Consider the following 22,960-nt stretch of genomic DNA (forward strand, 5'->3'; position numbering starts at 1 on the left):
CTCTGCATTATATTTTGGAATACGATATTAATAGATGCCAATAAAAAAATGTACAATTATAAATGGTTTTTTTTTTTTTATTCAAATACTCATCGATGTTTGCCATGAGAAATCGATATTTTTAAAAATTGCAAGAACATCGATGCACCGAAAGTGCCATCGTTGTTTCTCCACCACTAGTAAACTAAACATAATTGTTTGCCTAGCCCAAATTATTGTAAAATGGAAGAAAATGAGACCACGTCGGACGCGCGGAATGACGTCGCGAATGGTGAGTGTAACATCTTAAATATCTGAGGGTTACGGATGATGTCAAATCCAATTCAATTCAATTCTATCAGGCGATGATGACGCCACATACCAGCATAAATTTGAGCTGCTCCAGAACAATATGCGCAAAATGGAGAACGAATATAATACGCAGCGAGCGAAAATGAAGGAGCTCTATATGCAGAAGGAGACAGAGCGGAAGCAATTACAAGATGAATTGGATGAGCTCAAGACTCACGTCATGGTTGCTGACCTCAAGTCAGAGAACGAAATGCAATTAAAGGATATACGGGCGCAGGAAGAGATCTCGTCACTTCAGCAGCTGGTTCAGGATACAATCGAGGAGACGGCAACGTACAAAGCTGAGTTGGAGCGAATCAAACTGGAACAGTTACGGCAGCAGCAGCTACAACTTCAGCAAATGCAGCAGCCAGTAGAGGCGTCTGGTGGCTTGGCGCCGCATGTTTTGAATCAGGTGAAAAAGACACTGGGATCTGTCCGCAAATTGGGCAGCGATTCATTAAACAACAGCTTTCAACAACAAGAGCCACCGGAAGCGAGTGCGCGAAGCGCACCTAAAAATAATGTCAAGCAATATGTGAGTACCATTATAAGTTACGGAATTAGTTAATTTAAAGACTATTTCTGTTTCTATTTTAACAGGCTTCAGAGGATGCGGAAATGATGCATTCAATAGTTGAACAACTACAAGAAGAAATGAAGGCGCTAAAAGAAAAGTTACGTGAAACGGACGAACAGTTGCAGGCAAAATCCTTGGCGACAGAGGACAAGGAGGAAGCGTCAGCAAGAGTAGTCGCTGATGAGGATGCCGCAGATGCCATACACAAGTCCACATCAACTGATTTGCTGGCCACTAATTGTAATTCCTGCAGGACACTGGAACAGCGTTCAGAAGAGTTGGGTGCACAAGTCAAGCAGCAGCAAAAACAACTGGATGCCATACAAAAACAACTTGTTGAATCACGTGAACAGTTAAGTAAGGAGGCTGCACTGCGCAATGATCTGGAGAATCAATGGCAAACGAAGCGAGAGGCTCACAAGAGCGAAGTACAAAACCTGCGAGAGCAATCCAAAAATAATGAACTACAACTTTTGAACATGCAACAAAAGTTCCTGGAGACGAAGGAGGATGTGATGCGGCAACTGCAGCGTGTCACAGACGATCGGGAGAGAGTTAACCAGCAGCTGGAAACACTGCAGGCTGACAATGATTTCCTATCCGGTCGCTATCTAGCGACATCAGAAGAAATTGAGAATCAATACATAAATCTCCCAAATACTGTTGTCGAACTGCAGGAGCTAATGTTGCGCCAGCAGAGCGAGTTGATCCAGGCTCGTGTCAGCAGCGAATTTGAGAAACAAAAGTGCGTCACTTCGCTGGATGAGATTCAAATACTCCGTGCTCAACTCGACGAGGCCAACAATGAGAGGCGTGCCTATAAGCGCAAAGTGCAATTAGATATTAAGTCGCTGCAGTAAGTTTTTCCTATATTTTATAGTTCGCCTTTGCTAATCATCTTTCTATTCCATATAGAGATCGTGTTACGGAGCATTTGGTCGCCGTGCAATCGCATGAATCATCAAAAACTCTGTTGGAGCGCAAAGAGGCTGAACTAAACAAGCAGTTGTCGGAGTGCCGTGTTGAGATTATAGAACTGCAGGATGCCAATGTAAGTAAACCACCGATCGCTGAATTGAATCATATTTAACAAGCTATAAAATTATATAGGAAAAACTAGGAAAAACCAATTCAGACTACAAGTCGAAGATTAAGACTCTGCAAGAGGAGTTGTCCACAATGGAAACGGTGCAAAAGGATTTCGTTAAATTGTCGCAAACGCTTCAGGTAAAGTGGTCAATTTGTTTACAAAAAATATAAGTTAATGCTTTATTCTTTTCTTATGCTGGAGTTGCAAAATATCTTATCAAACTATGTACATAATCATTTCGGTTTGTTATAGATGTCCCTGGAGGAGTTGCGACATGCGGACACCGAGGTACGTTGGCAGGATGACGATGACGTGAACAATTGCCCCACATGTAATGCATATTTTACGGTGATGGTGCGAAAGATCCATTGCCGGCATTGCGGACACATCTACTGCGATAAATGTCTAACGAAAACGGTGCCATCGGGACCACGGAAACGTGTCGCTCGTGTTTGTGATATCTGTCACACGTTGCTCACGCCAAACACTGCTCCTTACTTTAGTCACGAGCCGCAGCAGTCAAACTAGTCGGCTCCCAGCTCAGCAAGTTGGGTGGCAGTGCGAAGCGTCACTATTTATTTTGTTCTTGCGTATATATGTACTGTGTACTATAATTAATCGTTTACTTTGATCATTTATTTGTTCCCGTTGTAACACTAAACGGCGTCATATCCCGAAAGAGTCGCAAAATAGCGTCAATATTGCAATCATTGTAAAGATGTAACGATGTATGTAACTCAGTCCTCTAGTTTAACTATACCCTCTTTTTTAATGTGTGTCGAGTTAGCTCTTTTTTTGTAGGTAAGTTTCCATTATTGAATTTAGCGCAAGCAAAGCAAAAAATACTTATATATATATATATGAAAAAATCAATGAATAAAATCGTTATGTACACGCATTGTGTTGGGTTCTCTACTTGAACCAGTTTCGCCTGCAAATTGAGAAAAGAATTTGTAAATATACATACTTTACAAAACAAAACGATAAACAAACATTGGTTCATGCAAAAATATTTTGTGGTTTTTATTTTAAAATCAGAGCAAACAATTTGGCAAATTTTTGTTAACAATTAACAACATCAAAAATAGTACATCAAATTGTTGTTAAACTTATTGTTTTTGTGTCTGTCTTCATGGGGTTGCGAGGATACTTCTATAATGTATTATTATTAGTTTTGTATGCATGCACACGTTGTAACTAAATATTTGTTTAATTATTAAATACAATAACAATTTAAATTCTGTTCACTTCAACTAACAAAAAGTCAACTGAAAATTTGATAACTAATACTGCAATCTCCGTGCATTCAACAGAGCAAAAAAACTAAAAACGTTTTTTGTGTAATTGAAACTAGTTAAACACATACACACACACACATACAAGCGCACACACACATACGAAGGGGGGAATCACATTTTCCATAACACTTGACACGCAATTATTTTCTGAAATGATATGAGCAAAGTAAGAGAGAGAGAGAACGATCATTAGAATTTGTTATTGGTAGTGTCGACTGTAATTTATCTCAAATTTACAATCAATTGTCACAGCTCACTCACCTCACCAAATGAAGCGTCCGGCGAATGCGCCAACTATCGCCACAGCTGTCGCTCCAAGCACGGTAATCAGTCGACTGCTTCGAGCTGTAGAAATAGAGTTTGAATTAGAATCATCGAATTGGATGTGGATTAATTTAGTGGGTACAATAAGTGAGATGATAATCCCAGAATTAAAACAAATATTCAAATGAAACACATAAAAATAAAATGATGCGAAAGTAAATAAAAATCTAGAATATGTTGTAGTATAAGATGAACATTAAGACACTTACGTTAAGAATTTGGCGAGACTCTTTAAAACTTGATAGAACAGACACAGATGCGAGGCGAAGAGACTTGGCGAGACGAAGGCAAAGTCAGACTCGAAGGCGAAGACAAAATGATAAGCGAAATTGTATTAAAGAGAGACATATGCATGTGTGTATTTGTGTGTGTGTTTGTGTGACGATCGTGTCTTGGATTAGATCACATTATCCGGTACATCAATTCAATAGTGGTTATGCGAGTCCTTGGTGCTTGCTGAGTGTGAATGCTGGATGTTGAACTTAAGTAGTTGACAGTTTTAGTTCTTATTCTTTTGTCGAAGACATCGTTGCAGCGAGAGACATAGACATACATTTATAGTAAGTTAAAGACAGTAAGATATATATAGAGAGCAGCAGCGCCACAGAGGGGAAATATGACGGCGAGTGTGCTTAGACTATGTGATGGACAATGTGAAGACGCGCCTTCGATGGTTCTCTTATATATGTAATACGTTTTTTTTCTGTTTGTTTTGTTTTTTATCAACTAGATATTTGAGCATCTCGGCGAGAAACGGTTTAAATCTAGGTAATGTGTACATGAACCAGACCAGCAAAAAAAGTCTGGACTGGCTCCACGGGTTTATGATGTATATTCAATGATGATAGATAGCGTCGATTGTGCTTGGCATAGCTAGGCCACATTCTATTGCTCCTCATCACCTGCAGCTCCTGTATTGCTCAGCGAGATCTGGCGACCGTATTTCGCCAGCCATTCGATAATCACACCATTGCTCCAGCCAAAGCCCGTCTGCACACCGTATTCACCACCACCGCCATGTCCTCCAAAGTTCTCAGCATCATACTGCAATGATTCCACACTGTAGATTATGTGCTAACTAACTTGTTATCCGCATGTTACCTTCTCGAACATCGCGAGTGTTTCGCGATATGCCTCGAAGTTGGATTTGACCCAACGTTGTCCCCAGCGCTGTGACAACGCCTTTGCCTCGGGAGTACCTAGGTTGTCCAGACCCTCGACCAGAATGTACTGCATAGGCGCCCACACATTGGGAAGATCCCACTGCTCACCGGTATTGTAGAGTGTGTTTGGTACGCCGCCTGGAAACGAATCGAGATTGTTGGCTTCAATGTACTTGAGAACCGAGGCAGAAATCTTCTCGGATTCGGAAAGGTTGTAGGCCTTGACCCACAGTGGGGAGAGATTAGTTGGCACAAAGTAATTGCGTGGCTTCTCGTTGATCAAATCATAGTCCAGCCAGCAACCAGCTTCCTCGTTCCACAAGACTGCTTGAATTGCCTGCAATTGAAGATATACATGAAGATCTAATCGATTAGGCTTTAATTGCCGCTGCTTACCTCTTGAATCTTTTGCGCCTTGGTCTCGTATTCCACCATCTTTTCAATGTTGCCTGCCTTGGAGTGGAACTCGGCAATCATTTTGGCATTCCAGTAGAGAATTGCATTCAGCTCGACGGGCACAATGGAGCGAGTCTTGGCATCGGTCAAATTGCCCTCGTTGGTGCCATTGGCATTGATGAACCAGCGGGAGCTAAAGTCCATGCCCGACTCGGCTGCTGACTTGAGTTCGCTGTAGTGATCCTCCTTGGCTTCCTTAGTGGTAAAGCTTTGCGATGTTTCCACATCCTCACTATACGATTCGGGACGTGGGCCGGTTGAGGTGTCGCGGTATATGACCAGATTGTGACCCTTAGCCTGCACTGTATTATTGTTGATGAAATACTCAAACTCATGTTCGAGAATTTCCAGTGCATTGATGGCAAACAGATCGTCCTTTGTGAACTCCACATAGCTCTTCACCATTGCCGTCAGTAGTGGAGGCTGGGAGCGACCCCAGTAGTAGACACGACCACCATTGGGAATGAATCCGATGCGCTGCACGATGGACAGGAAATTCTCAATCATGCCACGAGCGGTGGTATACATCTCGCTGTGCAGCAGACCACGAATGATCCAGTAGGAGTCCCAATAATAGAACTCAATGAAGCGACCGCCTGGTACAATAACCGGATTGGGAACGGGGATGATGGAATAGTAATCGGGATTCTTGTGCACGTCGTCCTTCATTTTACGACCCAGCTCCTTCCAGATATTATTCAGATCGACACCCCATTGCTTTAGATCCGGATCGTGAATGAGATCAATGAATCCGGGATGCTCAATCCAATCGGTGGGTGTCCAAACATCCAACTCTGTGCCCTTTGCACCAAAATGGGCCTATAAAATAATATAAGTATACCATATAATATTGTTTATTGATAGCAATTTCATTGCTACGCACATCGACAAACTCGCGGATTTCATCCCTGCTGGGGGTATTATTCTTTGCTGCCATAAAAGCATCAAAGTCCTCCAAGGTTTTCTGGGGTGAAAACAAAAGCTTCATGTCCACAAAGGTCTTTGAATCCGCGAATAGTTTCGCCATTTGTACGGTATCCAATAACGAGCCATAGCAATAAATTTGACTGCAAAAAAAATGATGAAAATTTATTTAATTCAGAACTGAATATAGACTAACATATACTATTATGAAATAGCCTGCAAACAGATTTATTTATGATATTTTAAAATGATAAATAAATCTTTATTCAAATAAACAATTTTCATCAAATAAATTAAAATATTTAATCTTGATCTCTCCGATAAATTCGGTTAGGTCTACATTATTATCTCTTTCCCATAATGAGTTAATTATTTGCTTGACAAATACGATCAAATGGGTCTTTTATTTAAATAAAATTATCACCCTTGTACTACCTAATACAAATATTTGCTATTCAGATCCTTGGCGCTGTATTAGTTCAGTTTACATTATAACATTTTTGTTGTTAACATCTCCATTATTAGCTTAGCTGGCATGCATTATGAATTGAGTGCAAATGTGTTGATCAAATTATATTTAAGATGTGGAATATTATCATTGCTACTTTCGAGTATTGTATTTGTATTGCATTTATAATTAGATATTAATGAATTCACTTTTAATATGTTTTATTTTAAACAGGTGCTAAACAAGTTTTCGAACGAATTTTTTAAATGGAATTTGCTTTCAATGAACTCAACTTTCTACGACTCAAATAATCCTGATTTGATAAAGTTCTAAAATATAATAATACTATATCCCTTCTTGCTTATCGTAAACACATACGTAGATCACATAAATAATAATAATTATCAATTTTTTTCATTTTTTATGGACTTAAATACAAATGACGGAAACTACTTATCTACTCTAATCGCTTTGCAATTCTACTAAGTAGTAAAAGATTTAAACGTTTATTACAGATATTAGAGAGTTAGAGGTTGCGAGCTATATATTATACATATATAGAGAACTTTATAGCACTTCAAGCTGACGTCATTAATTAGTGCAAATAACACTCTGAGTTTGAACTGCTTTTGTCCAACGCAAGTTGAAACACCTGTCCGATTGTCTCTGCCATAATCAATGTGTTTAATATTATAGACAGCTCACGAAGTTAATCCTAAATGTGGAAAAGGTGCCAACTCGTCACGTTTACTTGCAATAGATCACGTTTGCAATATAGTAAATGTACGTATATATATTTTTGCAATCTGATAATACTGATATTCAAATTTTAGAGTGTAGAAATTATTATTGTACGGATTTTAAACTGAGGACCGGTTACTCGGTTAGTCGAACGAAGGAAACCAGTTGATAAATATACAAGTATATATTTTTTGTATATTATAGCTATATTTATATGGGACTAATTAGTTAAGTGCAAGCATTTTAAAACAAATACTCGCACATCCATCGTTCCGCACACACACAATGCGATTCGCAGCGTGGTGAGTATGGAAAACTTACCACGAGGTAAAGTTGTAGGTTCCAAATTCATCATCGGCAATCGCGTTCGGGCTCTCCGTGCTAAACTCGAGCAGTCTTCTTGCCCCAAATTGGGGCAGGGCTGCAAGGCAGCAGCAGAGGATTGCCAGTGCGAATTTATTTAGATTTATCATTGTGTTTTAGGACTAAGGAACTGTGTTTGCTTCTCTTATTTTCTTGTAGATTAATTAAACGCTGTTTTTGCCGCTCACTTTTGATCACTTTACGCGTACGCGAGTCTCCACACAGATGTGTACTATGTGTATTTGTATGTAATTAAGTACCGAAATTATCACATTGAGTGGGCTGCCTTTTATTTGTTAGTTTATTTTTCGGCACAAAATAGGAAATTGTGGCTTCGCGACGGCGACCGCACTTTGGTTGTGACTGCGTCTGCCTTTTGAAGTAGCAATAAGTATAAGCAGGATAATCAGACTACTTCGAGTTTTCCTCTCAGCTGCACTTTGCTCTTGCGCCAACGACACAGACACAACCTGCGCCCTGTCAGTGCAAGAATACTTCTAACTGTTTCAGTGGATTTCATTTTATAAAATAAATGGTCGAGCCGACAGCAAAAACAGCAACAAAAACAAAACGATTGCACGATGACGGCGACGACGACGACGACTGCCGACTGTGACTTCGGCAAGAAAAAGCAAGCGATCGTCATCGACACCGACAACGACAACAAAAACAACAACGACTACGACCAGTGTTGCCAATTTTTCTGCTCATAAAATAGCTAAAGTAACATATGAAAAACGCTAGAAACCGCCAGACAATTAGGATGATAGCCAAAATATAAAGCTACGTTAGTAAAACAATATTTTTATTAATTTGATTTTTTTATTAAGTATTTTTGATTAGTAAATTTTGTCAATCATGTCCTATTCTGGTGCAGTTTGTTATTGAAATTTGTACCCGCACAACTATCCCAAATGGTCAATGGGGCTGACCAATGAATATGACATGTAAAGACAATGCCGCCTCTTGCTGGCAGGTTTTTTCAGAGACAGTCGGAACGAACGTTATTTTTTCGTCTGTGAAAACGCAGATGACGAAGACTTATGGTTGTTTGTCTTGGCATGTGCGTGCAAATCACAAAGATTCGCATTAATGGTGCATTTGCAATATTTTTAAAAGCATTTTTGATCATCGGCTGCATCTAGATGCAACAAATTCTTAAAGAAGGGGTCTTGCAACGAAGCATGTCGCGGTTTTAGATTATAAATCTTGGGCATTTTAATTGCCTCACATGATCGTTTTGGAAATTGTGAAATACCCAGATGGTCATGTATATAGAGTATAAAACTAGTAAAAACTATAAATCGATAAAAATGCAAAGATCTTTTGGCATATCGATGTTTTTTTACCATTGCAATGCAAAAATACTGCAAGGTTTTAAAGTGTGGCATAGTAAAACATAAAAAAACACAAAGGTACCAGATGTTTTTAAAAAACTAAAGTTCTATCAGTTTTGTTTTGCAAATAGCTATAATTCCCGCTAGCCGCTAGTTTTCAATTTATCCCGCATTTTGCTTTTGAAAACCGTCAGATCTAGCGGGGAAATAGCTAAATTGGCAACGCTGACTACGACAATCGAATGCCATACGAACACGAACACGAAGTCGAGTACGAGCACGAGCACGAACACGAACTTGAAAATAAGCAAAGTGGGCGTGGATGGTGGATTTGTGTGTGCTATTTATAAATCAACTGAGCAGCAGAGCAATTTGCGGCTGAGCCAAAGCCCAAGTAAGTGTGACAAGTATAATAAATACGGTATTTGTATTTACCCGTTAGGTGATATTGTTTTAGTTATTATCGTTTTCGTTACACCGATTTATGAACAGGTAATTAATTACTGGGCATCTTCATTAAAGAACTACACCTTTTCTATTAATTGGAGTATTTTGTGCAACGACTTAGTCCCATTGCATATGTAAATAGGTAAAGACAATAAGAACTTATAGATTGCAAGCAATTACATTTGCATACAACCGAGACGAGTGCATTTTGGGGGCGTCTCATCAACTGATAAACCGTATATACTTTTAAATACATGCATACAGAGAAGTTTTCCATTGCTGAGTCTCACTAAATGATTGATTACATCCATATACTAACAGTAGCTATCTTACATTCCTTGAAATCCTAAAGCAACCTTTGAGAATTAAAATGTAAAAGTTCTAGATGATTTTGAATTTAGACCCATATGAATTGTTTTCTATAAATACTTTAATTCGATGTATAATAGTTTTTAGTTTGACTAATAAAACCCCGTATATTATTTTCAACCACAACAGGGTATGTGACCCAATTTTGCTTAGGCATTATTCAAACTAGCGTCAAGGGTTCCAAATATATTCAGGTATCTAGAACATGTTGGTCTGATACGGCAACTATTTGAGTTGATTTGGGGATTTAATCATAGCACTCTAAATGCAAATGACGAACATAAAAAGTAACTGTTCTATTTACAATTAGTATCAGGCTGACTGTGTAATTGTGGAAAATCCCTTTGCGATCCCAAGAGTTTCCATGAAATAACAAGACTTGTGTGTTAAACTAAAGATATTGGCGGTTTTAATCGGGTTATTTATTGTCATCTTGAATGAGCTTTAAGAAACCGATGCGAATGGGAAAAGACCGCACTCCAATACAAATGATCATGTGCATTTATTTATTAATAGAATTGCTTGCAAAATTCCGTACAATTTGCAAAGATGGATCCTATAATAATCCAAAAATTGCGTCGCAGAATTTTCTGATGTATGTTTGTATGTACTATATGTTCAAGGTATAACTATAACAAGTCCGAATTGAATTGATTTGAGCTGAATAAGGTTCTATATATGCAAAAATTGGACTAAGTAGATCTGCATAAAAATTGCCAAACATGGGCGTATGTCAGCTCCAAATTGCGACGCAAATGTACATATGTATATGATATATATTATATAGTCCGTAAATCAGAGAACCTGGACCTGATCATTGACCGGGAAATTCATAATGAATTGTCGCACGTCGCATGTCTCGAGTCGCATGCCACGAGTTGTTGGCAGCTTGTCGCATGTGGCACTTCCAGAGATTTATCGCATTTAGTTAATATTCACTTGAGTGTACCTAGTATAGACCCGTTTAAATTTAAGTACGGTGATATAACCGAGCAGAACCGAGCACAAGTATCGGTGTCTCGTCTCGTCTAGTAGCACTTACTAGTAGTACTATGTGCTATCTCTATTGTGGCATCTAGAATGGCAAAACAAAAGCCACTTTGTTGACTGGCAATTTGGCCCCAAAGAAAAACGGAACAGTTGTGCAATTTAATTGCACCTGTGGGAGAGATTGGATCATTGTTTCTCTTTCTGTTCCGTCTATGACGACAATACTGCGAGCCCAGCCAACAAATGGTTAATTGAAGTTTAATGCATTCATTTTGGGTTTGGAAAATACGTCACAATTCCAGCTCAAGTTGTCGAATGAAAATCGTGATATCATTACACGATACAATGAGACATTATGATCTGATACTTATTGTAGAATTAGCGCCTGCTTTGACTTTTAATATATCGCTTATTGTCTACTAAAGTATTACAGGGAACTACGAATAGGTATTAGTCAGAGGACTTGGTGATTGAGCTGCATACACAATTAGTTGGATGTCAGTGACATTTACTGGATGTCATTACTATTAAGATCAAAATAATTATACTTGGTAAGCAAAGGGTAGAAGGTATTCTTACTTTGAAATGCTTATAAAAGGCAGAAGGAACTTTTTCTAATCCCATAAATTATTCTATTCTAGTATAGAACTATGCATTTTTTTCAGCAGCACATGGTATATTAGTATACCAAATATACATTTCGGTATTTTTTTTTTTTTTGGTATATTTAAATTATAATACAGTACTGCTTTGCTTTTAGTAAGAACAAGTAGCGGGTATCTCACAGTCGAGGCTGAAGTTTTGTTTCTTGTCATCTTATTGTTTTTAGTAAGCTCTGCAGCACATGTTTCATCAACATACCAAATATTTTTTCAGTATATTTTTGTATTTTAATCGGAATACTAATTCGGTATATTTAAATATAATAACGCACTGTTTTGCTTTGATTCTTGCTTGTTATTATTAATCTTATTGTTTTTATTAAGCTCGACAGCACATGTTTTATCAATATACCAAATATTTTAGTATATTAATTCGGTATATATAGGTTATAAGAGCAAAGCTCTTATTAAGAACAAGTAGCGGGTATCTCACAGTCGAGCACACTCGACTGAAGCTTTCCTTCATGCTTGCCATTATTGATCTTATTGTTTTTATTAAGTTCAAGAAGACATTATCTTTAAATGAATTATTGTTGCCACAATCATCGATATATAATTTAAATAAAGAGTACGATTGGGATCGAAGAGAATTGTTACTCTTACAATTTGTACGACAATTGTTGCGCATAAATGAAACGCCCAACAAAAAAAAACTAAGGCCATCGGATTGTCAGCACTTGCTGAACAAATATTTAAACGGGTGTAATGTACTTTTCAATAATTAATGTGCTGATATGATGACAAATAGATGCCAGGTGGTACGTGATAGGCATTTTAAAAAGAGTTAGCACAAATTCTCAGACATTCATACTATTTATATACTTAGGTATGTGAAACATACTGTACTTCAATAATGTTTCCGATTCCGCTTAAATGTAGCGAAGAAAAACACACACAGAAAACAATTAATTCCGGTTTGCGTTCTGGATAATTCACAATATAAGCAGTAAAGTCATTAGACTATACCACTTAGGCAATGTCAAGTCGTCGACAGTCAAAGGTATAAATGACTATATGTATGAAAATAGTATAGCACAAATCTGGTTAAGCATTATAACATTTATTAGGTTATAGTGAGTTCTTCCCCCAGTTAACGGTACGTGAAGAGAATATTTTCGACTTGCGAATATTTTTTTTAGCTAAATTAATTCACCATCAGCAAAATAATATAATCAATCACACATCGACTAATGACTGAAATGATTTATGGCTGTAGACATAATCAGTTAGTTTATCTACTAGTAGATACTCTTTATCCAGTTAGGTTAGGTTAAGATCAAGTTTCAGTCAAGTAAAAGTAAATTAATCTCAAAAGATGATATTTGCTAACTTTCGATCTTACTTGATTGATCAATTGTCACGTGGGATATAATTAATTTATTGAATATTTCTAGGAGCTGATAACGTCACTGCTTGGCCTATTGACGTGGTCAAGAGACGTCTTTATACGCTTAATTGATTTTAGAGTATTCACAAAATTCCAAACTCTCAATTAACTCAAAATGTTTGTCAAAAATCTGACAGAAAGGCGACAAGAAAACCCGTTCCAAAAATGGTCCAACAAGCGTGTTTTCATTAAGTTTAGCCTATGCAAATAATGCGAGTCGTGCTCAAGATTAAGATTCAAGGACGACATTAATAATAATGCGAGTAGTATTTTAATGGCCAAATGGCTTAATTAGCATAGAAATAAATGCAATACCTGCATGCCGATTTTTTATACTGATTATGCAAAAAATGTATGCGGGTAATAGTTTCAATGACTTTTCCTCATTTCATTTGAAATTAAAAGCATTTTCTAATGAAAAATTATTTATATAAAGATAAAGCTATGAATAATGTGGCATTTGGAAAGTGGAGAAGAAAGAAAAACTAAAATATTATAAGATGAATATACTGATATTCTAACATTTGAAGGAAATAAATTTCATAGCTATCATTAGTTTTAGGAGATTGTTACGAGGTTAAACCAAACGGGTTTCAAATTTGCCAAAATAACAAAATCGAAGATAATTTGAAAAACGATTTTGCTATCCATTCGAATGCCAAAAGAATTTGACTCAGCGTCTCACAAACTTGATCTCTCGTGCAACAAAAAGGTCAATACTTTTATTACTGATAAGAGAGTGGAGAGTTTAGCGATAAGAGCTTATCCGACACGTGACATTGAACATTCTTTCGGACTCCACTCATAAGGGGCCGTGATTATTAATTGGTCATGAACATAGATACTTATCAATAAACTGTAGCTACTTTTGTTAATCCTCCGACCTTAATCGTTACATAAGTGTTGATTCTTTCAATCAACATTGCACAGAGAACTTCAAACTACTTCAAAAATATATACAGAATCACTATTTCTCTCTTTTTCGATGCAATCGCAAGTTCACGGCAAAATAACAACTGATAAGCCTAAATCATTATCAATATTATCTTGATTTTTATTGGAATTTTTACTAGTAGTAGTGAGTATAAGAAATACTCTCATGTTTGGCGATACTTGTTGATTGTCCCTGAATTCAACGTATTTATTAATTGTTATACCAATGCATTTTATGAACTAACGTTCTTAAGATCAATAAACTCGAGTCCAAATCAGAGCGATCAGTTTAAAACGTGTTCGCGACATGCACAAAAATACATTTTCATATGTAAAGGCATTTCGTATACCCTGTAATCAGTAAACTGTTCAAAATGGGTATAAAGTTAAGCTATCAAAATTGTTTTAAATTGTTATTATTATGAATTTCAAATGTGATTATTCGCTTATTTGAACATGGATTATCATCTTTTCGTGCTAAGTATTATTATGAAATCTTTGCGAAATTCAGATTACAAACATTATTGTAAATTCTTTTGTAATCTTTATTATGCCAAAATAGTGCAGAATCGTAATACCCTTACTCGTAATACGCTTATAAAAATAATTATTTTCTGTTTGTAATATTCAACACTTCTACACTGAAAAAAGACCAGTTTCTAAAATCAAGAACATTCGTTTTAAAAATTGTGTTCTGTAAAAAAGATCACTTTAAGAAAAAATTCGTAAAACTACGAGCATTAGTCTAAAAAATGCAAAAACCTCAAAATAAGTTCAAAATTACTAGATTTAGATTACAAAATTCTTCAATCCATCGAAATTCTTATATGGCTTTAATCTAGCTATGAGTATTTTTATTCAATGCTCAGTTAGTTCAGCTGTAAATAAATGTACACATAAAATCTGACGCACCCTAACGAACTGACTTTTCGGGCATATGAAAGTGCAGAGAGTATCTGTAAGTCTATCATCTACCAAGTACTGCCATCATACTCGTTTTTGTCGGGTTTTGTTTGTCAATTCTCGACACGAGACTTTGTGCAACTGTAACCGAATCTTGAATACGTCAGTGTGTGTTGCACCTACAGCGTGGAGATCGAGCGAGCAATCACCCTGTATGCTGTGCTTTGTGAGGTGTAAGGTGTTGTACGAGTAGAGACATTGAAATTGTTGTGTATAAATAACAGTAAAATTCGTAGGAAAAAATCACTTCAATTTAATTGTATAGTGGCTTTTGTTTGCCTGTGGTTTATGCTAATTACAATTATTAAATATTATTATTTTTAATTTAGTTTTGTTTTGTCTTTGCTTTAAGAGAGTACTTTATGTTATACACATTTTTATTTGTTCGCTGTTTTTGCGGTTATGCAGCTTTTGTTGTTAAATTGTTAAAATATATAATTTTATGGTTGGTGTTTTGTGTTCGCATTTATATTCGTTCGCGTTGCTCGCATTCACATTTGTCTCTCATTCACTTTCCGCTGAAATGAACTCGCGTGCCTGACTCTTGACCCCTGACACTTGTCACTTGCCTCCTGAGGTTTATCTCCTCACTAAATCTTGCGGAGACGCGTCGAGTTGTTGCACGTTAGACGCCAATCGACAGACTGTCTCAGCTCGAGCATCGGGAAGCTACATTTGAATAAGATTTGCAAATTATCTGTTGTTGATGCTGATGCATTGTTCTTCCCATTCAAACAAACTCAAATAGTTGTGCCACTTTTCTATTATACAATTTCGACCACATATTATGAGACTTTGCAATGTAACGGAGTAATGTTGTTACCAGATGTCGAGGAGTTTTACTACTTTTTTTCATATAGCTGCCCTTCATTTGGCTAAATGAATGATTAGACATTTGGTTGGTCAGAGTACGAATATTTCAGTTTCTAATTCGCTTTTGTTTTACTGAATACAATTGAATTACTGCCCCACTCGTTAACCCATAATATTTACGGGCTAATAAACTGGTGTATACAAGTACAAATATAGTATACACAAATATGCGTATAGTATATACATATATACGGAATTGACGTTCACTAGAAACAAATTATCGCAGATAATAAATTGGTTTCTGATTTGACAACCAATCTCGAATAGGCGCCATATATCACTTGGGATTTAGAAAAGGTTGTGTCGAACTTTCTTGTGTATGTATATAATCCCTAAATGGGTCTCACTATTCTCTATATTATCTCGGATTCGACATAGTTTAATGAACTCATGGCAAACCGAACATGTTTGTAGTATTACAAATTATTTCTACAGCTCAAGGTCAGTTGGCATGTTATTGCCGGAATTATCAGGCAAAATCAGCGTGGTAGTTCTCTATCTATATTGACAGCGATTAGATAGACGAATAGAACCATATCTGACACTAACCTGGATATATGACTCTTGAGTCTTCGTTCAACGCGTATTTGCACAACACACTTCACATTTTGCCGTAGCAAAGGAAAGAATTCGCGCTGAAAATACTTCAATTGGCGCAGAGTTTGAGTAAAACGCATTTACCAAGCTGTGATTACTTGCGAAGTGAGATTATAAGTGGGCCGCTGTCTACCAACTATGCGATCCGTGCCGGCTGACTTTGATAAGCACTGGACTGACTGATAACGCAGATGTCGTATGCAAAACAGATTAAATATAAAACGAAACTGGGAAAATATTTAGCACTTTCCTTGAAGAAAGTCGTATCAACAAGTAGCTAGCAACAAACAAAATAAAATTGAAGTCAATTGAACTGATAAGTTAATTGAATGCATATAACCTGTTGCATTCACATTACGTATACGTAGCGGACACACCGCCAAGCGTTAGCCAATCGCAGTAAAGATCGCTACAGACTCCCAGAAGTGTTGTCAGGTGAAGAGCAGGGCAACGGTAAAGCAGCTCGTGACAAATGGCACCTGCTCAACATCGACGAGTATATTTGAGTGGAACTTATCTATTTCCACATAATCATTAAATTCTATTGCATTCTAATAGTCGCTGTTTGGACAGTGCAAATAACGCTGCATTTTTAGAGATGAGCGAATGTATGATTTATGATTGAATGGCTACATTAGTGTCCGCCTATGAAAAGTTATAGTTCCAGTGCATGATCTAACCCAATAACATAAATCATTTGAAATATTTGTTATTTATTAATTGCACAATATATTCTGATGAGCTTGCACAACCTGCGACTTTTTGTCACTAAATTCGCAGATTGATAAGTGTATCGAGTTTCATAGCATCGAGCTTTCGATTGCTGCCGATGATTACTCTTTCAACAATCACCTAAAAGTATGCAACTATTTTTTTGCAACTGAAAATATGCAATGAAGACTTAAAAGCTTTACTTGATAACAAATTTCACATGCCGGAAAATGCGGAAGGAAATACGTTTAATAGGACACGATTTTAAAAATATTGTTTATAATAATAATTTATTGTCTTCAGCTTAACCATTTTAAAAATAAATATTTATACAAAACAAAAACATTTCTAAAACAATATCCAATCAAGTAAATGGAAAATAACCGGCTTTCATCATACTTATTGTTGATGCTGATCAGCTGATTGTTTGCTAATTAATTTGACATTCTTAATTTAAACATATTGTTTTGTAAGATTTGCAAATGCGATATATTCTTATTTACACAAGAATTTTGAGAAAATGTCACCTTGTGCGCTCAGCAAATTCTCAGCGATGCCGATTCGCATTGACCAAAATAACCAACTAAATAAAGACAAAAACGAAAACAACACAGCTGTTGGCCAAGTCTGCGACAACAACAAGTGCACATCTGGCAAACCGTATTACTTAACGATGATTTTAGATGTGCTAAAAAAAGTGCATTTGTTTTGGCTCATTTGATTGTTGGCAATTACTTATGGCTAACAAGTTCATTGGCTCGAATGGCGAGACTAAACATTTAGCCACACAATTTCAATTCAATCGACAGAATAATAAATACTATTATATCTTGTACACGCGGGGGAAGCCTTTCCATTCTGATAACAAGTGCATTCTTTTTATAACGTTTCGATTCATTTTCAAGATGACAAACGTGCTTGCAATATTGATTCTAATGATAAGATAAAAATAAATATTCAATATTAAAAGCACCTTTGATCAGCAATAGTTTATATAGAACTATTGATGACGATGAAGAAATAAGCAATGAAACTAAATGTCAAAAATACGATTTGTCAAAGAAAATGTTACTATAATAAGTTCCACTTTTACCGGCTTAACAATATTTAACTTTTTTGTAAAGTATTATTATATTATTAACATATTTATTTTAAAAAGAAATATTTATATTTCTATGAATTTCAACTGTTTTGTTGTCTATATACGCACAAGTGTGTTAATTAGAAATTAATATTAAAACTTTTAAGAGATTCAGTGCAAACAATTTCGGTATCACCTGTTGCTTCAAAGCTACCTTGCGCAATTGCATATTAATGTTCCAAAGGTTATACTGTCCAATGCAATTCACAAGCGAAATAAGCTGAATAGCACAGTCAATACAAGGTCGCTATTAAGAGACTGAGTATGAGTATAGAGGTATGTAACTGCAACACGTGTTAAACTGCTTAATAATTCGAAACTAGTAGCAATACACTTGTAATGCCAATTTAGCGGCTATTCGAATAAAACAATTGGAAGTATTTCGTATTAAGGCACGACCGACAGAATATATAAAATGTTCAGTTTTAATTTATTACTTCCACACTTTTACGAAAAAACCCGAATCTGTGATATTGCCAAGAAAAATACTTCTTTACAACACTTGCCAACTGAAAGAGGAATTGTGATAAACATTGCAAACTGTAAATAAAGAGCAGGTCGTCTGCTTAATACCCTATAAACAACTCTCATTACCGCTTTGAATTTCGCACATAAATAATCACAGACGCCCGCATGCAAAGAACTTGCTGCCAACGCACACTAGGTGGCGCCCGCTCACAGTATTGAATGAATTTCGATAAATTATTTGTTTACTCACTGAGCGACTCACCTGTTGATATTGATCAATGGAAAGAGCTTTAACAAACCTGTCATAAAATACAGGGTACAAGAGTTATACTCAGTTGTGACGCGAATGCGTGAGAGAAGAATGAGATAAATAAACCACGACGCAGAGTAGCAAAAGTTAAAGAGCAACAAAACAAAAGGTATTTATAACACGACTGTGAAACACACTTTTATATACTAAGTGTATGTGTGTGCAGACTTACATATGAGTATGTAAGTATTTATTCGTCTGGTAGTCTGAATGTAGACATGTATGTAAAGCTTTTAGGGGTTGAAAAGTGAAAGCACCTCCTCGCAGAGTAGCAGACTGTCTGGCTGCTATTTTGCTTTTTTCTGAATTGAAAATTATGCAATTTGCAAACTGTACTCAGAAATAAATGAAAATTGTTAACAAATTATAAACTTACCCGTTGCCGTTCATTTTGTGCTTGAATCGATTGGGGTCCTGATGAAATTAAATTATTTTACTTTGTTTATCTGCACTTCGTAGAACTCCACTGAACGCCACGCGGCGTCTTTATTATTTATTTATTTAATGATGAAAGAGCTGAAGTTGTATTGATTTTTTTTGCCTTGTTGGCGGCAACTGAAATAATATTCGAGATATTTTGCTTCCGCTTCAAATTTTTGTGTCTAAGTGTGTTTAAGACAAACGTTATTTTTATCACACTACACGCGTTATTTGTTTTTATCACTAACACAGAATTTCTGCAAATTTTAGTCGCTTTTTGCGAACGTAGAGCGCGTGCGACCTGCGGACGAAGCACTGCAAAACAGACTGTAACGGCGATCGCAAAGTTCCCCCATGTAAATAAATAGTTTTGGCTCTCTCGCGTTTCGGTGCCGCTCTTGTCTACACACACACTCTCATATTCACAAACAACTGTGCACACGTTTGTGTGCATATGTTTATATCTTTGCTTGCATGGGTTGGCGTAAGGCCAGCTGTTATCGAGTCGAAGAGCGAAACAAGCAACCAACGTGAGAGAGAACCGAAAAGTCAAACGAGTGTTGACGATTGTTGTTGTGATAAAAAGCACGCAAGAATTTGCTAAGACAACGATGGCTTGACTAAAATATACTGTTTCCTTAAATTGTCCCAAATAAAATGGAGCTTTTCAGTCGAACATTGGTCTTGCTGCTGCCATAATTGTACAAAATGCTAGTTAGCAATTTGAGTATGACATATTAGCGTGTTTTTGCAAACGTCAGTAAATCTTTGAAAAATATTATGCTATTAAGCAATGTATACCCTGTCTGTTGGACAAGTGCACATATGAGCTGAGAGCGCAGAGAGAAAAAGGGACATGATGCGTCACACGCGACCAACTTAACACGTAGCCGGCAGTCAGCAGACATGTTGATGCGCTCTCACATGCATCTCTCCGCAACGACCGTTAATTGGTGCTTCGGTGGCGAATGTTGGTGATGATGCTGATGCAATTTGCGGCAGCTCTTGAAATTTGACATGTTGACGCCAAAGAGACGACTGCTATTTTCCAAACAATATGTTTAGCCATATGACAATTTGTTTACACATACATGCACACACATTCACACATGTTATGAATGTGTTTGTTAGTGGTACACACATTTGGGCTGGCTCGATTTCAAGGTGCCCTTGCCAACTGTTGCTGCTGGCGATGGGTCTATAAAAACGGTTGTTGTTGTGAGCGAACCGGTTCCAAAACTCGTGCTTTTCAACAATGAGTGAAAATGGCGGGGTCTAAACGTAATTGTCCAACACAATAAAAACTCGCTGGAATCCATTCCGTTAAAATACGAAAGTGAAAAAGCCAATGACCTTCGGATTTGACCTTTGTTTAGCAACTAAATCATAATGAATTGGCTTATATTTGAAATGCTAACAACAAGTTTTGCCCAGCACAACAATTGAGTCGAACGAAATGCCAAAAATAACGTAGATATGGCTTTGAGTGAAATTTGAAGTGGGCGACTATGGACTCTGATTGTGATTTGGCAACTATTCAACAGCTGATAAATAGAGGTGTGTCACAAGCCTTATGAGGGGGCTCGTCGAAACGAATAACATGGAAAAATACAGACGACGATCGTCATTATCTCGAAAAAGTGAATTCAGTTCACATTCTATAAATGCTTAAAGTGAGTTTAATTTAACCCCTTTAAAAGTTATTCTTCATTGAGCGTTAATTTCAATTGACTGCAAGAATAAACCTTATGGCACCAACTATTCAAATACAGATCCAGATCCACACTGCGAATGGTACTGGAAACTGACCTTCGGTCGGAGCAAGAGCAAAGAACTGAATTAACGTAAATTGAGTGCGGTCATCCAGATTTAGTATGTAGAAAGCGCAAATTCGTGGCGGAAATCTTAATTGAATCGTGTAAATTAGAACTAAATATTTTAGTTAGAACAATAGTCGTCCGCCTCGTACTATATTTACTCGATGTAGACGAACATAACTATATTAAATTAGTGGATCTTGAATCTAGTTCAAGGCAGTTAACAGAGAAGCATGATATTTAATCAATGGTCTAGGAAATAACTAGCACTTAAATTGAATAACATGCAGATGCAATAGCCGTTAACCAAAGTAAACACTCCAATAAAAACAATGGAAATTGCAATAAAAGTTAATCATCTTGTTTACTGATGGGACTCCGCTTAATTGCCTTATAAGACTACTAGAATGTAGATTTGATTCTAGACTGAATTGTAAATGGGAATGCAGTTGTCATTTAAGGGGCTTGTCACATGAATGCACAAATATTCATAAGCTTGCAAATGTGACGCTATTCTATTTAATTTGTAGTATAGCAGTAGATAAGCACAATCCAAGCAGACTTTATCTGATAAATAAAGAGAGTGAGTTTTTGTGATAATTTAATGAATAAGAACTTATACAAAATATTTTACGTTCTTTAATAGGGGGATGTTCCAACAAGATCTTGCATTCACTATTGGTTCCATTACGAATGATGTTTCTAAATACATAATAATACACCGTATGAAGTCTTTTGTTTCAATAAAGTTAACATAACGTATACATAACATGCAACGCCTAAAAGTATGCTCCATAATGCAGAACAGTAAAAGCTTTGATTTAAAAGAATGCGGCAAGATTTACGGTATTCCATAAGAAGTATACTTTTATTAAAACGACAAATAATCGAATTCAAAAAATGTTTTTCACGTACATATGCCGATTTAATAACATCGACGATGAAAAACTTTAATAAAATTGGATAGTTAATATACAATATATAAGTAATATTTATTCGTGACATTTGCACTTAGGTTACTTTTCGTTTTGACCTATTGAAATTAATAAAATTGATTTTTATTCTACTTAATAAATCTATATAATCTCTTAACAAGTTATCTTTCCAAAAATAAATGATTTGTAATTAATCTAAAAAAGGCTTCATGCCTTGGTCACTGCCTCACTAGATCCATAAAGGTGTTTGTTATAACCTCAGACTGTTTATTATTCAAATAGTGTCTGACATTGCGCGTCCATTTGATGACGTTATCATCAACTTATTCAAGGTTATCCTATGGTGTCACTGGGTACGCTTTCGGAGCTTATGACTAATTATAATAAAACCGGCATATGACGGAATAAGATTCAAAAGGCAAACGGTAAAGACGCGATTATGGAATAGAAAGCGTAACGAAAAAGAGCTTTTAGATAGCATTTGTTTATGGCGCCAGAGGAAGCTTGTTATACCCTCTCAAATGAGATGCTCACGACATTTGTGAATAACAACATCTTAAAGCCAAGACTCAAGTGCAAACATTTGTGTTTATTGTTTTTGACTTAATATAGAAAATTGATTTAATATAAATCTTGGACTAAAAAAAAATATTTCACTTTAACTACAAGTGTACAATGTCTGCTTTTTGTCACTAATTAACTAATCAAAGCTCAATTAATTTAATCTCTTGATTTAAATTCGCTATGATTAAATTATTCAAATTTGGCAATCCCAGTTTTAAAATGCATTTATAGTTTGCAGTTACGGGGAAAAAACTAAATGTCAGTTTTAACAGTTAACTAGTTGTCTTTATTATGCATATAACAACAATATGTAGATAGG

At 36.4% G+C, this 22,960-nt stretch overlaps 2 protein-coding genes and 1 long non-coding RNA gene across 5 annotated transcripts; 2 read left to right on the forward strand and 1 right to left on the reverse strand.

Annotated features, from left to right (window-relative positions):
* The first annotated feature begins 111 nt into the window (after nt 1-111).
* LOC133846390 (rab GTPase-binding effector protein 1) lies at nt 112-3,263 on the forward strand. Its single transcript, XM_062281354.1, has 6 exons — nt 112-271; nt 342-868; nt 934-1,766; nt 1,826-1,961; nt 2,021-2,137; nt 2,253-3,263. Exons 1-6 carry the CDS (start codon nt 223-225, stop codon nt 2,526-2,528), a joined length of 1,938 nt encoding a protein of 645 aa, XP_062137338.1. The 5' UTR covers nt 112-222; the 3' UTR covers nt 2,529-3,263.
* LOC133846391 (trehalase) lies at nt 2,151-19,637 on the reverse strand. 3 transcript variants are annotated; one of them, XM_062281356.1, is made up of 7 exons: nt 19,282-19,637; nt 6,125-6,308; nt 5,182-6,060; nt 4,724-5,122; nt 4,525-4,666; nt 3,565-3,643; nt 2,151-2,931 (listed from the first exon to the last, which is right to left on the reverse strand). In XM_062281356.1, the coding sequence occupies exons 1-7, from the start codon at nt 19,293-19,295 to the stop codon at nt 2,913-2,915; spliced, it is 1,716 nt and encodes a 571-aa protein (XP_062137340.1). In that variant the 5' UTR covers nt 19,296-19,637; the 3' UTR covers nt 2,151-2,912. The 3 variants fall into 3 exon arrangements, 2 of the variants coding, with proteins under 2 accessions (XP_062137340.1, XP_062137339.1); XM_062281355.1 differs by lacking the exon at nt 19,282-19,637 and adding an exon at nt 7,676-8,215; XR_009894868.1 differs by lacking the exons at nt 2,151-2,931; nt 19,282-19,637 and adding an exon at nt 7,676-8,214 and having other exon boundaries at nt 3,560-3,643; nt 3,832-4,666.
* Nucleotides 18,094-19,482, forward strand: LOC133846393 (uncharacterized). The gene is made up of 2 exons (XR_009894869.1): nt 18,094-18,403; nt 18,454-19,482. It is a non-coding gene; the product is annotated as an uncharacterized LOC133846393 (long non-coding RNA).
* Nucleotides 19,638-22,960: the final 3,323 nt, after the last annotated feature.

Source organism: Drosophila sulfurigaster, chromosome 3 (assembly GCF_023558435.1).
Source record: "Drosophila sulfurigaster albostrigata strain 15112-1811.04 chromosome 3, ASM2355843v2, whole genome shotgun sequence".
Classification (NCBI taxonomy): domain Eukaryota; kingdom Metazoa; phylum Arthropoda; class Insecta; order Diptera; family Drosophilidae; genus Drosophila; species Drosophila sulfurigaster.